General features: G+C 36.8%; 1 protein-coding gene across 1 annotated transcript in view; it reads right to left on the reverse strand.

Moving 5' to 3' along the window:
• Positions 1-18417, reverse strand: part of LOC124167647 (mucin-19-like) — a 393928-nt gene that overhangs the window by 218443 nt on the left and 157068 nt on the right. The window contains exon 4 of the mRNA XM_046545628.1: positions 1523-1785. Coding sequence (XP_046401584.1) covers positions 1523-1785 — 263 coding nt within the window. The remainder of the gene's footprint in view (positions 1-1522; positions 1786-18417) is intronic.

Raw genomic sequence — 18417 nt, forward strand, 5'->3', positions numbered from 1 at the left:
CTGGCTATTACAACTTTGCTGTTTTCATTTTTTTATTTCGTGCAAAATTTTACTTCCGTCATATTCAAAGTTCTGAGGAGAAGAGTGGGAGGAGCAGCAACATTTTAAATAAAAGGCTATAACTCTATTTATGCCAACTTCGTCTGCTTCCATTTACCATTGCAGAAATGCATTGCACTCCTGCTTTACGATAGGTTCTGCTTGCGATCTATTCGCCATCGTATCTGAGCTGATTTAGCGGCGGTCTTAAATTTTTACAGATTTACTTCCAACCGCAGATACGCTACGAGCCTGATGGCTAGTCCAGAAGAAGGTTCGCATGTGGCATTTAATCGAAATTTTCAGCATTTTTTTCACCACTCAACAGAACGTATTGGCATATCGGGATATATTTTAGAGAGGAATGAGAAGTCGTGGCTACGATAATGAAATGGCTCTTGCCTTCATTACATAAATTTCCTTTGCCAGTATTACGTAGAATCAACTGTTTATCTAAATACGATGTATATTATCAGCTTACTGCTCACATCATGTAACGTTAAGACTCTTCGAATGGTTCCGAAAATAGCTATCCGAAGAATAAGCTATAAATTAATTGATGTATTTCGTGACTTAGGCACCAGCTTTGCATTGCGTGTACATTTAAAGAAAGTGGATACTATGACGAAAAGAAAGTAATCTTTCACCATAAGATCTTCTGTGATTATTGCAATAAATTCTCTATTTGTGTATCGTTCAATTTTAAATAAAGGGTTCTTATTTTCCTATAGAGTAAAAAGTGGTTTACCTAGATATAAAATAGTTATTTTTTGCTACATCTGCTTACATCATCATCTCTTAAGCCTTAAATTAATGATAATTTTTTCCACCCCTTTTAAGGGACCAAATCAGTGATCACTCGACCCATCATTTTCCGAAACACACGGTCATTCCAACGCCCCTTTTCCCATCGCTTATTCCGTACTTCCCGTATTTATAACCGTCATTCAATTAAAAGCCAAGCGTGGCGTAACAAGGCACCTGCTTCACATTGCGTATGCTTTTCACGAAACTGGGTACCCGATGGTAAAGAAAGTTATCGCTCAGTTCAAGCATTTCTGTGACTTTAGCAATGAATTCTTTGTTTTTGTACCTGTTAACTTTAATTTGAGGAATTTCTTTTACGTTTAAAGGGACATGAGATCAGAATTTTTTACAGATATATATATATTATTATTTTATGCATTATTTTTATATTTTTGTGAAAGGAAAAATAAGAAATTTATTTTGTTCTGTCCATATATCATACTTTGTTCTTGTTTATTGTAAGTTATTGTCACATATATGTTTCGTAATGATAATGTTTCAAAAATTATATATATTTTCTTTTTGTTTTCTGGCCTTGAATTTAATTTTTAAGATCGTAGCTTCCATGCTGGTTTTTTATTTTAGCCATCTGCCTAAAGCTCCATTAATTTTGTGTTGTTAAAAAAAGTGTACATTCAAGGTTGGAGTAATAAATTCATTCATATGCGGCACCTACCTGGCACTGCTGCGGCCCCTGCCTGTTGGGCGAGAGGGCTTTGGGTCGGGGCCTCTTGACGGCGAGGCGGCCCGAGTCTGCGGCTGACGAGGAGGACGAAGACGATGAAGAGGATGAGGAGGAGGACGATGAGGAGGACGAGGATGAGGAGGATGCCACGCCAGGGCCGGAGGCACCGCCCCCCGCAGCCCCCGCAGCCACCTTGGCCGCCACCGCCGCCGCCAGACCCCGTGCCACGCTTTTGATCTCCTCCGAACTGCCCACTGCTCCGGGAAGAGAAAGAGAATCAGCATCCATTAATATTGATGATTATTTTTCGGGTTAATGTCGCGTCAACTCATTTTTTTGCGGACGACAGTTTCGGGCGCGTTCCAGCTCACGTCTTCGGGTCCAAACATTCGGTTCTAAAAAATGTTCGGTTCGGCTCGTCAGTTCGATTTTTTGGACCTGAAGACGGGAGCTGGAAAGCGCCCGAAACCGTCGTCCGCAAAAAATGAGTCGACGTGAAATTAACCCGAAAAATAATCATTACTTTAATCACCGCGGAACCCTCCGTAAAAATACATCAATATTTATGTAACCCCTTTATATTTATATTTATTATTACCCCTTAATAAACATATTTATTTAACCCCTTGCGTTAAAATTACGAGTGTAGCTCGTCATCAAATTTTCACAACTTCAGCACTATTTAGGGTACCATTATAAATAATTTGACAATTTAGCGATGTTAAAACATCCATAATGTACATAATCATCACTGGTTATTATTCCTACGATTGGTTTGACGCAGCTGTCCACTCAATTCTTCTAACATCTAATCTTTTCACACCTACGTATTTCTTCTCTTTCATATTTTTCTTTACTTGTTCCATATATTTTATTCGACGTCTATTCTTTCCGTTTTTGCCAACTTCTCGTCCCTCGACGATTTTCTTCGTGGGGCCATTCATCATGTCTCAAGATATGGCCGATAAGAGTGTTCCGTAATGTTATCGAGGCTTCACTTCTCTCCTGCTGTTCTTAGGACTTTCTCATTACTTACTTGGTGGATCCATTTGAATCTCACCTTTCAAATTTTGATCTGTTCTTTATATTCTCTCGAAGTCATTCTCTTCCTTTCTTAACAAATAATGTACATAAAGAACTCATATTTCATTAAATTTGATGCAATGGATGAAATAAAATGATTTTATACGTGTAATGATAGCTGTTTTCTCGAAGTTCTTACGGGAAGAGGGTTCGTTTGTGATCAATATAAAATAATAATAACTTTTTATTTCACTTTTATTATCTAATTACAAGTTAAAAGTATCATTTCATTACCTACCATTCGACTTAAAAAGACCAACAGAAATAATAGAGGATAGATACACGATCTTCAGAAAATAAATTGAAGTGAAAGGGGAATATTTAACAGCTTTGAAAATAGCTATTCGAGGAATAAGACATAAATTGAGTGGTGCTAGTTAACCTGATTTAGCCACTAGCTTCATATTGCGAATACATCTAAGAAAAATGGATGCTATGAAGTAAAGGAAGTGCCATTCAACACAAGATTTTCTGTAGTCATAGCAATGAATTTTTTTTTGGTCTATTTAATTTTTTTTGGTTAATTTTTTCTTTCTATTTACCGAAAAGGTAAATAGTGGTTTACCTATAATTAAATTTGCTATTCAATGCTAAATCTCCGATTATTATTTCTTAATCCTTTATCACACCATCATTTTTTCCGCCCTTCAAAATGATAGCTTCAGCGATAGAATTTTAGGCGGTAGCATTTAGACATCACGGAAAATGGTGATGTTCCATTTTGGCAATGTTTTTAAGGATACAGAAAACGTTTATCCTTTGAAATAGCCTAACTTGTAATCAAAACTAGCCTAGATAAAAGAAGAATATAGTGATAGAGCTCGTAAAATTTGAGATTATATATTGAGCGCTCTAATTGTTTGCTGCATCATCAGGTAGCTTTCCTTTCGAGTAGTTCATTCAAGATGGCAGAAACATAATCCAGATCAAACCTTCATACCCAGTTATGCCTTTTCTTCGGGGAAATAGCTCAAGAGAATGGCATTCAATTTCCGCTTTGTTAATTTACCCCATTCTTCACCAGGCAGTTAGCTGAGAGGCTGCGGTGACATGAGTCTTCGCGAAAGCTTGCCACTGTCATTAACCTAAGGCAGGGTGATCCTTAGTTAATGAGGACGTCAACAGTTTCTACGAGCAGTGCGCCCTTAGTAAAAGCTGGAGGTTGCGACGGGTATAACTTCTGTGATGAGAAAATTTAGGCACAAGGCTTCACTGAACACTTAAGTCTACGTGCTGTCACGGTGTCTGGAGTCCCAATTAAAACTAAATTACACTTTCTGCTAGATTCATCACACGGACCTTTTTCATTCCGAGCTATTCACTATCGCTCGCGCTCAAATATCCCTACTGAATATAAAAATCCTATCAATCCACTTTATTTACCGTCTTAATGCATTAGAGACACTACAATGCCAATTACGCAAGCCTAAGGTGAAAATTAAAATTAAAGTCACAATAAAATAGAATGTATATTCAAGGACGACTTGTAGCACTCCAGGAGAAAATTAGGACAGTGATATAGACCAATATATAGACTATGGACACCGTTAAATCAGCTTTATGTTAGCGTTGTTAATTCACAAAAATAACTAATTTACTTAGACTATATCTCAGCTTTCAAATTATGAACACAAAGGACTGTAAATATAGGAGAAAAACATAATAATAACCAAATAATCTGGGATGAATTCCTTCAATCAACATTTCTGCAAGTTCCTTCACAGTAAAATAGCATGAAAAGCCGGAAAAACAGTTTTTCCTCAGAAATACAGGAAAAAGATATTCAAAAGACCAGTTCTAAAAATAAAATTGTGCGGAAGTCTATTGATGTTCTTTCAAGGAAGTAATTCGGAATCGAAGAGCGAAAAGACCAGCGTTGAATTGATTTTACCTCATATACATTTATGCCTATTTGTATTCTTAAAAGAAAATAAACGGTTAATCCTCGGATTTGATAGAATATCGGCACAAGACTATTGTATTTCCGCATGGCTGAAGACTACTTCGACCGGAGATTCTAAGCAACTGAGCCGTCAAAGAACGCTAAACAGGAATTCGACCTCTTGAGGGAGGAAGAAAAAACTACGCAAGGACATAGATCAAGCGGGAGGGAGGAAGGGGTATACCCCTTACTAAGCCCTTAAGTCCGAAAAGGCTACCTCTTTCCTCAGGGTCCCTCCCACGTGAACGATAAATACATCGGATCCGCTCTTAAGAAAATCCTGAAAAAGCGCGCTCGCTGGCTTAAAGACTAAAGGCAATATAATTCGGGTGGCTGCGTTGGGGGTAGCTCCGAGGTCATATATATCCAGATGCGATAAAAGGTAACGGGGAGACTTGCAGGAGGTGGGGAATAGAGAAGAGATGTAGGAGAGGGCGTAAAATCCCTTAAAAATAACCGAACTGTACACCTTCATCTGTTCCCTGAGACAAGAGGGTGGGCAAACATGGGTCTGGTGGGGTGAGGGAATTTTGGGAGCAAGGAGTCTGAGAGTTAAGACCGGTACTGATACGAGGAAAGGAAAGAAATATTGCCGAAAAATAGAAGAATTGGCCAAGGTAAGGGATAAAAGGACGCTGGAGAACCAAACATAGCTATCAGCAGGTTATCCCCCCAACCCCCGGGGAAAAGAAACATGGTTGCAGCTGCCGTGCTTTCATAACATAAGAAGTGAAAAAAAATTATTTCAGAAACAAAGGAGAAAAAACTCGGACTAGGAATAGGGTGTTTTCTTATTATTTTTTTCTAGCCTAAATAGAAAGATGCGCACTCCTGGAGTGCGCATTTCATGCTCTTAGATTTTCGAATGACGATATCTATTTTTCGCGATTAAACGAAAAGTGAAAAATTTCAAGCGCGCGAAAACGCGACGTTTAAGTAGGAATGAGAAAAGTCCGTGTGACATATTTCTGATTCCAGCTGTCGGCGTGTGAGGTGACCTTGGGGGGAGGCTTGAGCGCTGATACGACGCCGGCTGCTAGCAGGTAGCTGAGTACCCTGCTAGTAGGTAGCGCTTGGCTTACGTAAGGATTATTATTCTACCCTATCAAACGTAGGAAACTTTCCGAACTTAGGTATTTTTAATGTGTGATTATTAAGAGATGTTTCCCTGAGCTCTGTGCCTCATGCATGCATTAGTAATCTCAGACAATGTAAAACTCCTATCTACCCGTATAGAAACTAGGTCCCTGTGACGTCACGTGGTGTGGAATCGCATCGGCATTTCTCAAATGAGGTCAAAATTGACCGTTGCTATTCGTCTAAACTGGGATTTCTAAAACCAAATAAGTTGTTTATTATGAATACACTAATGGTGGGTAACGAATCGCAATCAATGCATTTCGTTTTCTTTGATGAAGGAAACTACCCTATTACAATGCTCTTTAGGTATTCCTATCAGGATTTACAGCAGGGTAATGCTGTCCTCCATCCTCAATGAGTAATTGAGAATGGAAGACAAGCCGTTTTCCGAAACGTCAGGCAATTCGACTGCAATGACCTGGTGTAGAGCCCGAAAGAAACTCCTGATTATTATTCACCAGGAAAAATTATAATCGTTCATCAATTTTTATTCTTTGAATTACATGTTTTATTGTACATTTCGATGATGAGTTTTCGTGAATATACAAAGTGATCTAAATAGCGTGTTTAATCTCCTCAGTCTAAGGACACAATATCTACATGGTTAATTTCTGGTTACTTAGATGTTAAAATAACAATGAAAGTAATTTATTTGAAACATACTTCTGTATAATGCTGTCAACTGTCAGGACGCACTGAAATAGTCGTGAGAACGGCATTTTACTTAGCCAAGCGGTGAAAAATTCAAAATTTGATGCATTGCGTGTAATACGCCATTGTTATGAGATAATCCTCCATCACTCCTGTTATGAGATGTATCACTCCATCGTTTTGACCCTTCATAGGTTTTAGGGTATTGTGAGGGTAAAAGGAATAATAGGATTTATACTTGCGTAATGCCCCACGGAGATGGAGTTATGCATGCCCAAGCGATCATCTAAACCGTGACAAACGATGCATTTCTTGAGATCGATTTAGCTTTGCACGAATAATTTAAAATCACTCCCCTTGCAACTACATAGTGACTACAATAAATTATAAAGTGTAAATTAATGGTGAAATATTGGATTCCTACGAGGTAAATTGCATGAGTTTTTGAACATATTCAATTAATTGACCTGCTGAAGATATAATATATTTTAATTTTATTAATTAAAGTAAATATTTTCTACCGCCAAAAATGTGCCAAAATATTTTGTTTAAGTAAGACAGCGTAAAAGTTTTCTCATAATTTGATTTTACTTACATAATATGGAGTATTTTCACGATATAATGCAACAAAGTAGAAATCTCATGCGAGGAAAAGGCATGGAAACAGGAAAATTGATAAATTAGAAAACTCGACATAGCACACCCCTCGTTATTCTCTCAGGCATAGAAATTCGAGATTATTCAAGGTTAATATGGATCTAGGATTCCCTAATTAGGATTTGAAATGAAGGTGTATGCATTATTCAAGAGCCGTTGGGTACGGAGGCGGTATGTCACAAGCTTACACCGTAATTAATTCAACATGAAAGTACTTCCTGCAGAGCTGTATCTCTTCACGGAATTTATGCTCCAAAAAATGGCCTTTGATGCAGCAAAGGCATCAAATGTATTTAACAGTATGCCAGTCCTTCTAGTGAATCTCAAATTGCAGTTTATGGGGGCTAAAGTTACCAAGATGTGTTGTTATCGTTTAACTGTAAGGATGAAAATAATGGAAAATTCAAGGAAATTAAAGGATGTAATATTGACTTAATGGAAATTCACGAGCCCTTGGGTACAGTACCATATTACACAAGCTTCTTTAGGGCCTTTTGGTTCTTGCTTGTTATAAATACGTAGTAATAGGTTGTTAGCTCCGGTAATATATCTCAGTAATCGATTTTTAAACTGTCTTTCTTAGTATCCCTTGCTAGTCCCAGTAGAGAATATACTTCTCAGTTGACATCTCTACACTTACCAGAGAGAAATCTGGCATTGGATATTTCAAGACCAGATTAATGGCATTAATGTCAAATAATGACCCTCAATCTAGTAAAGTCAAATGTGCCCTCAATCTAGTAAAACATTTTATCTATGTTGTCATAATTGGTACCAAATTAAACCAACTAGGTTTTATAATTTATTTGAAGTCAATATTTTGTTACTCTACCATTAGAACATTCTTTATATATTTTGTTTGCATATGGATAAAAAGTGTTTTTTAATAAAAATAGCAAAAATCAGAAGACATAGCTGGAAATATGTGTTACTTCAAACTGAAGATTGCTAAAAGTATTGATATTGACGAATATCTTTCCTCATCATTCAGCTTTCCTAGAACTTAATCAAATAGTTTCACAGCAATTTAAAAATTCATTTCCCGACGTCAAGATACTGTAAATTCGCTGCAGTCCCAACTGTCAAGCGGTAAATAATATGTAAGATTTAAGTTAGTGCTTTAATTTTGACAAGCAAAATTATAACTTTTCTCCTTAGAGGAATTAAAAAAAATATCAAGCCAAGTTATTAATTGTCAATGTTTGTTGCCATCAATTCTTCGATTTATTTACATTTACGAGTTAAACGCAAGACGAGAGTTACATAGGCTCGTGGAGAGAAGTAAAACGAAAAATAAAAATAATAGTGGAGATAGTCCTCAGAAAAATCACACCTATATGTCCTTGATGCGCCTATTCAATTCATGAGAACTTACCAGGTAAATGAAATGTGATGAAGTTTCATTGATGCTTGAAAATTAGTCGGTTTCTATGCAATTAAACACTTTTTCCTTGAAAGAAGCCCAAGTTTTTATTTCGATATCAGAAAATTAAAGATTTCTGCCGATAACGGCATAGACATTTTTGATAAGGTTACTGTGCCTTAAAATTTATTCTTTGTTTACCAGTAAAAATTTATAGAATTTGAATAAATCAAATGCGACTTTTTATCAGACTTAACAGCGCTGTTCCGTGCCCTTGGTGCAGAAAAACCTGTCACTTTATAGGTTATTATGCGTGATGTGAGAGAAAGTTGAATTTTTTTAAAACTCTGCTATCAAATCATAAGCTTCAAACCAGGAAGGGTATTTAATACATTGAACTAGCCTTTTTTCTACAAATAGTTTTCGCCTGTTAAATATTACTAATAATTTAAAGAAATTGGCTCAATCGATTTTCCCTGTGAGTATTTTTTAACTGTGCTTTTTATATTATGTCTACATTTGCCTGTCAAGCACTGGAGGATTTGAATCAACTGAATAATAAAATCGAAACTAGAAGCTTGATAGGGTTGGAAGTGATCCATATTAGCAATGATAGCACTTCGTGACGTCTACTATTTATTTTCAAAATTACGACTGGTTTCGGCTATAAAGCCATTATGAAGTACATAAACAACTACCCTTAGAAACAACTCTTGGAAACTGGTTTTAATTTTTTAAATACATAAATTTTGGATGTGAAGAGGCGCTATCATTGCTAGGACTAAATAATAACTTAATATACACAGAGAGTGGGGAGTCACCACGTACTAAGCAGGCGGTTTAGTGAGAGACAACGGAAATAGTTGGAGCGGGAAGAAGGGGGAGGTAAGAAGAATAAATAGGCTCGGAAAGAGTGGGAGAGAAGTAGTAGAAGGAGAAATAAAAAAGAGAAGAGAATGGAGTGGCGAAGACGGGGTAGAGTGGAAATAAGTGTCTTCTCTTTCGCGAGGACGGGCGGGAGAGCTAGTGACAATCAGGGGCTAATGAAGACGCATGGAGATAGCACATTTCCCACTGGCAAAAATAACCTTCGGGGCGAGAGAGTGAGAAAAGGCAGAGGGAGAGGAGAAGTCAAGAGTCCGTGCAGTCTAAATAAAAAAATGGTCTCTCCATTTTCTTTTGTCTCCTTTTCGCCTCTAAGATATCTAAGTGGGTAGAATTTGGGTGATAGGAGAGGTTATAATCCTTAACCCTCGTTCACAAGAGCTTAACTTGGAGTAACTTAACTTAACCCTTAACTGTATGAATTTATAATTACGTGTGAAAAGAATTCCTTATAAAATGTATCCAGGAACGATTCAATTACTAGATTTTATCACCTTTTCTGCTATTTTTTAAAATTTCTATGGAAGATTTGAATATCAATCCCATATAATACATAATAGTTTAAGCAACTTATAAATTATGTATCATATATGATACATTCACTCATTGAAACTTCTCGTTGGTGTTCGTTCCTTTTCTAGTCACTTTCATACAATGATATCATAACTATACTGATTACACTTGCGATAGCTTGGAAAAATATTTAGGTTGTAATGCGGATAGTGAACTTCCTTCAATTTAATTGAACGGTTTAAAAGAACATTTCACATATCAAAGGTTAAAACAAATTATTGCTCCAATACGCCAATACGAAGGATTTGTGTAGTATATAACAAAAATTTCAATGATCTTGACTTGTATCAAAAGAAAGACTGCTTTGTAAAAGATATTAAAAATATGCTTCGCGACTGTGATAGTATTTAGTTAAGTTGATATTTTTCAGCATTTTTTATCATGACGGTTACTATTTTTGTGGCTGTGACCATTTTATTTTCATTTTTTTGTAGCTACAGTCTTGGATTGCTCACTCTATAATTACGTATATGATGGGCGAACATAAAACATGATAAATAAATAAATAATGAGACGCTGATCACCTATAACAACACCTACTGACTGTTTCGAGAATAACATAGCGGCGGGATCTGACACACCATGCGTTAGATAAGAAGAATTCTGTCCTTCAAAAATAACCCGCATCCACGACATCTCTCCGCAAAATGCTGACTTTATGCCTTATATCGTTCACTCACTCATTTTCATGGTTTCAACCTGGATGGTTTCAATGGCTAACGGTAGAGGCGCAAATAGATTTCCGGGTGGCCCTTCCGCGTCCATTCATACCGGATTCATTCGGTTTTTCCTCCGCTTCGAACATCATCAGTGAGATATCGACGCAGAGGACGACCCAGAAACCTAGCTGCGCCTACTGGACAACTCCGCGAAAGCCTCCATGTACATAGGTAAGGATAGACCTCACTCCATACTAAGATATGGACGTTGAATTTCAAATGGTCGGGCTAGAGAAGCCAGATTTTTCTCCTAAACATGGAATTATCAACGACCCACGAAGTATAGTCCTATGCTACTAAAACATATAATTGATATCTTTCCCCACCAGTTATCCTAGAACATATAAAAGATAGATTCCATCTTTTTTTTTCATTTGGGGCATAATTGAGCATATGTAATTGTGTAACAGTGCATATTACAAATTAAGCAGGATGCTGACACAAATTCGAGGGGAATTTTTAAATGAAATTTCAGCGCAATTAGCATTTATTGCATTAAATTACTTCATCATAAAAAGAACTGGTTTAAGAGCACTATTTCTCTTCTTTCATGGTTAAAGTTATGGCCCATATAATACAACAGTAAATAAAGAATCAGTATACAAAATCAACCATGAAGCGACAAATTCAAAAAGGAGATGACGCAAATATATTACTGCTGCTTGAAGTAATTTTGTTGGACTGTTTATCCATTTATAAAAAGTAATCGTTGGCCAAAGTCATCCAAATAATTGGATAATACCGTAATATATATGCATTTTTCTGCCCAACATATATGTCTCAAATCTTTAGAGTTACTATAGCGTTTTGAATATTGATAAAATATGTCTACAACACCAAACTGCTAATTTATAGACGATATCTAAACCTCAATAACGATATTCGGATTTAAAATGCATGCTCACTAATTTATAGATGGATAAGCAAGTAAGATGGGTATTTGCCGTGGGGAGACCGCCCTTCGAAGAGCCGTTTCATGTTACATTTCGGTGGCGGCGCTGCGTTAACCGGCGCGTGACTGATATGCCCGGCCTGCTTACGGATGATTGGCCAAAGAGTCGAACGCAAAGAGGAGGGGAGAGGTACATCACGGTCCAGTAGGACCCTAGGGCAAATGGGTCAAAGGGCTGCCGAGAATCTCGAAAGTGGCAATACTTACACCATTCCGCATGAAAAAAAGAGCGATCAGGAATCAAATACCGAGGTGGTCGTTGAAAAAGAGGGTTCACACCAATGGACATCACTTACAGCTCCAGCATTTATGAAAAGTACAGTCGGAAGCTTTTATTACGGCAGAAGGTGGAAAGTAAGCAACGTTATGACTGAAGATTACAGGCTTAACTCTGCGAACCTTTTCCATTATGGAAAAGTTTTATTTGCATCATGGAATTATTCATTTTTAAAATCTATATTATTGTAAAAAATATTGCCTGTAATCTTTTAATTTATCAATATTGTGCACTCATTTTTTCATTTAAATCCCTAAGGGTGGTTTTCCAATAAACCTAAACGTCGGCAAAACACTTTTGCATCATTCGGCCTAAATTCCAGGAACTTTTGATCATTAATAAATGGAGGTAAAGACAAGGAAAAAATCTAATTATGGGAAATGAAAGAATAAACTGTGTTAGGTTCTCTAATATAGTAATACAACTCTGTCAGCTCTGCCTTGCTGGCTTCTAAAATATAACTGATGATTTCAGGCTTAACTCTGTGAAACTTTTCCATTATGGAATACGAAAGCATAAACTTTGATAGGTTCACTAATATACCAGGGCTGATTATTCCGGGCAGTATGCTAATTTATAAAAGGCGAGTATTAAATTTTTCGGCCCCATTGAATTTATACGGCAACTATGAGAAAATATCTCTGGTAATGTGTTTCGCTTTAAACAAATAATAATTGGAATGACACTATAACATTTAGTCGTGCCCCTGTTTTTTCCACATTTTTAAACCATTTGACGAGTCAAAATTTATCTTTCTCACAAGGATAATCATGCCTTTCATTTAACATCTTTAATGAGCGATTCTTATATTAGTAATGTAGTTTTGAGACGATAACTAGCATAGCCTGCTTGTATAACACCACTATCATGATAGGTAAACAATACTTTAAATGGAATTACAATATCCCTTACTAGTGTCTACCATTAAAATATCATACCAGTCTAACCAGATTGGTCACGATGTGATTCAAAAAAGTACTCTTTGAGTAGCTAAACATAATATAATCAAACCTTTTTCTAAATATCAGCCTAATATCAAGATTTCGCAAAAGGCAAATTTTGACCTTTAGATGAAATGATCGTTTCCCTTTTGGGGAATATATTTGAGGTGATAACACGTGGTGCGGAATGATGGTACGATTATGAAGCGGAAATAAAAATCAATATTAAATAATAATAAGTAAAACTAATATTGACGATGGACTATTAACCCGAGTGGAAGCCCGAGAAGTATTTAACGCCAGGAAAGAGTTCTTCATATGTCATGTAAATCTCATGTCCGCCGCAACGAGTTACATCAGTAGTGTCTGATTTGTCTACATACACCTTTTAGCAGGTGGGAGAATAATGGAATTTATCTCTAATAGGACAATGATCGCAGGCTCCAAGCCAATCTTTAAATTCCCAAGTAACTCGGAAAAACTTTATCCTTCATGATAGTTGGATCCGATAATATATTTCTTTTTTATCAAGAAGTCATGAAAATCATAAAAAAGTCAAAACATTAATGGTAAAATAGGTGCAATTGGGTACCTAATGTCACGTTTATGACGTTGTAGAAGCTGTAAATGAATGGCTTTATAAAATAAGAGCTATGGGTAGGTTCATGTGAGTTTAAGCGGAATAAATACATCGCACAGAGAAGAATGGATGATTGAGACGGTTGAAGAGGCTCTAACTTTCAAAACTTTTATTTTCGTTACTAAAAGGCACTAAAGAAAATATATTGTATGCTTTAGGGTCAAATTATCTTGACTCTTTTCACCAAGATTATTTCATTCTGGTGAAATCATGAAAAATGATGATAAACAAAGTATTTAAGCGTGAATTTGTAAGTGCCTACCCATATTTACTTCGTAGACGCATTTTAGCAGCGGCACAATATCGTAAAAACATCAAGGTCTTCGGAAAATAGAGGACTTCACGAGGTGATTAAAAAAGAAGTCATTTAGAGATATTTAGAGCCGCCAATAATGGAGAAAAATTTTCCACATAGTAAAGAAATTCAACTTAATGTCAAAGCAAATGTTTCAAGAATATCGTATCACGAAATGAATTCGGAAGGGCATTTTTCATGCTGTACTTTTTAGGATGAAGGTGCTCTTGCGCAAGGGGTAAAAGAAGTGGAGACAGAGTACCTCAGGGAGGAGTAGTAAATTAGGTGGGGTAAAAGATGTCGTGTGGAACAAATGGGACCAAATTTCGTAGTCTCGTGAGAAAAAAATAACAATCTCAATGGCGACGACAAAAGACGCAGGAAGGCACCGTGCAGCGGGTAAGGGACTTGTCGACATTTCTATGCTTCCGAGCAAAGACTGCGGGAGGGATTCCTTGGAGTGGCAAGTAGCATGACATTCAGCTGTGCGCAAACAAAACAAAAGGATGAAAACAACCACCTCGGCCATGAGAGTAAACCTTCTGCAATGGTCCACAACTCCCCTCTTTTTCATTCGAACTCGGTATGTGATATGTGCGAAATGTGTGCCGAACAGGTGCTGCCACCAGACGGAAGGCAAGCAAAACGACCCTCTAATGGCCGGCGTAAACAACGGAGCCTAGCGACGGGGGGAGGGGGAGTATTGGATTGAGTGAGTGAAAGGATTCCATTGGCTGGTCGACTCCGTGGCAGCGCGCCAAACGCTTTGGCGGGGAACTCAAACAAGACGAGGAATTGTGTACTTCTAAGGTGCCACCAAGAGCAGACATATTTCTTTCGTGATTGATACGGGCCCCTGGAGGGATATAGACTCCCGGAGAAATGAAACAAGCATCATCTCACGTTGATATCTCAAGTGCTTTCCGCCGTCTATCGAATGCCGACGTATGGTGCAAGCTTGCAGGGGATGAGGGGAATCAATGCAGAAAAATATTATGAACGTACTTCAAAACACCCACAGTTTATTCAGGTGAGTCTTTTTTCCTTCTTATTACCATTTTATTTCGAGTTATTTTTCACCGTTTAGTAATACAACGTGATGTGTTTGGGATATAGCAGTTTATAACTTGAAGAATAGTGAGCATTAGTCAAACTACAGGGTTGTCATAAAATAATGGAGGGATTTAAAAAATGGCTTGAATGAAAATAGAATTACTAATAGCTTATATTTCTTATTTTTGAATTTTCCGTCTCAGTTATTTTTACATAATTAATATATTTCAATACTTTGGGGTCGCTGAGCAAGAAAAAAAACCCGGCGCGGACGTTATTCTACACCTAACAAAGGGCGCCAAGGAGACCACGGCTTAACGTCTCATCAAACGGACTAAGTGTTGCACTTGAAGTTCCCTACTCAAGGCTCTAGAGCAGGGAACGGTTAGCCTCTGAAAATTTCTCTGCCACCCTATCCCATCCTATTATCTTCCTATGAATGACTGAAACCGCATCATTATTTTACGATAACTTTGGATTTAGCTCTATGAATGCTTGTATATATATACATGTTATATTTTACATCTTAATTGCTTGTGTAATATTTGTGTATCCTATGTATCTCATGAACAATGTTGTATTTTGCATGTAACATGACATTAGCTTTCACTCAGTAGGTTTTCGCAGGTTTTTCACGCCCCCCTTCTTGTGTGGGCGTTTTCCTGCAGTGGGTTTTTTCGCTGAAGGATATTACACCCTTATCCTCATGTTTTTTCCCACCAACTTAAATCTTTTTTACACAAAAATTTCACATATAGTTGTTTATATTTTTTGACATTTCACAAACAGTGTATATTGTATATTCTTGGTACTGTAAACGTTTGTCTAATATTTTATAATATGCTTGCATTGACGTTATCGAGGGGTTAGGTGGAAGAGGGGACTTTCCAGTCTCAACCTCGCCCGAATAAAGGCATTTTATTATTATTATTATTATTATGAAGGAAGGGAAGAAAAGGTGGATCTAAGCAACGTACATTGGGCCACCGCCACGGGGCCACAGCTTAGCGTCCTTTGAAGGGCAAAAAGTGCTCTCCTCACAGTACACAAACAGGGATCGAACTTCCTCTAAAATACCAACGTTTCCACTCTAATATAAATCCTTCCCTAAATCTTATTTTATAGCATTATGGGAACATGTGGAGTGCTATGATATTTACATAAAATCAACCATTTTGGTGAATGTGGCGAATATAAATATAAAAAAGGGAATATTAATAGGGAATATTAAATAAAAAAGGGTAAAATATACTATGTAAAGTGCAATCTTAATATACACGTGGGGTGGGATAACGGTAGTACACCAGACCGATGGCACAAATTCAATAGAGCAGGCTCATTTGATTCCAAACATTGAACAGCTGCATATTGGTAGAGAAAAATAGCTTGGCTTGAAATTTTTAGCTATGAATCTATTTAACTTGCTGTGTGAATATTGATGACATTACATCTCATTAACCGATCCCAGCCAAATTCAATATTATTGAGTAAAAACTCAACTTCGAGGCGTGTATTTATGTTATATAATTAGAAATTCTCTGATTGCTTTGTGCACCAGTTAATTGATTGGGGAGGGAGAAGAATAAGGAAATAAATGTGACAAAGGGAATCAATATTATTTTTGTGAGGCTTCATAACTTCGTCATTAATTAAATAATAACACGAAGCTAATTAAATATTTGACTGTGACATAATTATGGAATATGATACATCAAAAGTTAATTAGAATACATTTTGAAGAGGGAAGAAGCGTTCGGGAATTGGATGGGATGTTAGAAGGTGGCATGTCCTTTTTCTTCTTGCCTTATAAATCAAGAAAAGTCTCATATAATTGACATTAAGCAAAATAAACTGACAGAATTTTGTAGAATTTTATAGTCATTTCTTAAAATTAATATCCTTAAGGGTGATCATTAATCCAATTCGAAAATTTTGGTGCGGTATTTTCCCTGCGGTAATATATTTAATTTGAATTCGAGTCCCTAAATAAAAATAATTGCTTTGACATTGACAGAAATAGGGAAATCAAGATTGGTAGCATTCAAAATATGGTGGTACCGAAGAATGACAAAGAGAAAATGGATCGACCCAGAAAGTATCAAGGAAGTGGTGAGAAGATTGGAAGAAAAGAGAACTCTTCCTAAAAACCTTAGGGATAAGACGGGACGGGTTAGTTGGTCACACTATGAGACATGATGGCATGCTGAAAACAATCATAGAAGGACAGATGGAATAGAAGAAGAGCATGGGACAGCCCCGAATGAGTTGCACAGGACAAGTTGAAAAGGATTTAATTGAGAAAAAATTTGCTCCCATGAAAAGGTCAGTGGATAGGTGAGAGGTATGTAGGGCTGCGTCAAAGAAATTTTTAGATTGTCGATTAGTCCATGATAAAACAATACAAATGGTAATTTCCACACGTTATAATTCAAAACTCAACAATATGAACATTTAAATATGAAAATGACACATTGTGTTGATACCATTGTCGAATCAATGCCTTTCTTTTTCTTTAATGGAGGAAACTACTCTATTACTGCTAAAGATTATGTGTAGATGGGTCATGACTCATACTGATATAGAACTGAAGAAGACGGTACAAAATAGAGCACGAAACGACGCAAAAAATTTGAAGTTAGTATGTACGTACCATATAGATCAAAGCAAAAACAACGCTATTGTTGATTAAAACTGGTTGTTTTAGGCCACACGTACTGAGAAAATTACTCCAGGCTCGATGCAGAATAACATAATGGGAAAATTCATTCCATAGCTGAGCGTTGGATAGAGATTAATCTTCGATGAATTCACAGTTGAACGGGGCTCAAGAGTTTGTTTTTCCTGCGAAACTCTCAACCTCAGTAGACACACTTTATCGAACATCCACCCATTGAGAGGTCTTCACCGATATCCGCTGAAAGGAGGAGTTACAAAAACGTCACCATAATGACAGAAAATACCACGATACCACACCATGCTGAGCGATAGAAATATTCTCACAGTGGATACTCGCTATGGACATCCTAACAATGGCGGCTAAGCACATGGTGCAATAAGAATTGTCCTTAAAATGGTGAGTAAAATTAAAAGGACTATCACTTATTGCAGGTCAATTAAGTGGTTAAGATACAAGGTCTCTTGATTAGTGAAATTTTACTTATATCATTACTTTTTTCTATGAAGCAACCCGGGTTAACTAACCAAGAAGCTTTATTAAACAATATAACACAGTTAAGAATCAGTTAGTGAATTTTGTTAGGCAGGTAAAATACAGTCAAAGACGAATTGGGAACTGAATATGCTTATCACATTCAAAAATATTAATAAAAAATAACTGAATATAATGGATTCAGATGCGTCGGTAATTTTTCTATGACATTAAATGCTCAAGATTATCTCCCTATGGAACGAAAAGCATAAGTTTCTCTGAAATAAATGTGCTGACCAATTGTGCTCAAAAAATTACATGATTCCCTAACTAAACAATGAATAATATGATGACACACCTGTGCTAATGTCTAACAAAAAGAGAATAACAATGAGTTGCAACGATGAAATGTGGAGATAAATAATAACGATTCCATGTCACGATAACCCAGAAAAAACCACCAGACAGATGACAGTCATGGAGTTTTAAAGGAGATTAATATTATGAAAGTGTTACTGAGAGCAAAGTGATTCTAATTATCTTAGCGCGAGCAATAATTGAAAAATT

This window comes from Ischnura elegans, chromosome 11, assembly GCF_921293095.1.
Source record: "Ischnura elegans chromosome 11, ioIscEleg1.1, whole genome shotgun sequence".
NCBI classification, from domain to species: domain Eukaryota; kingdom Metazoa; phylum Arthropoda; class Insecta; order Odonata; family Coenagrionidae; genus Ischnura; species Ischnura elegans.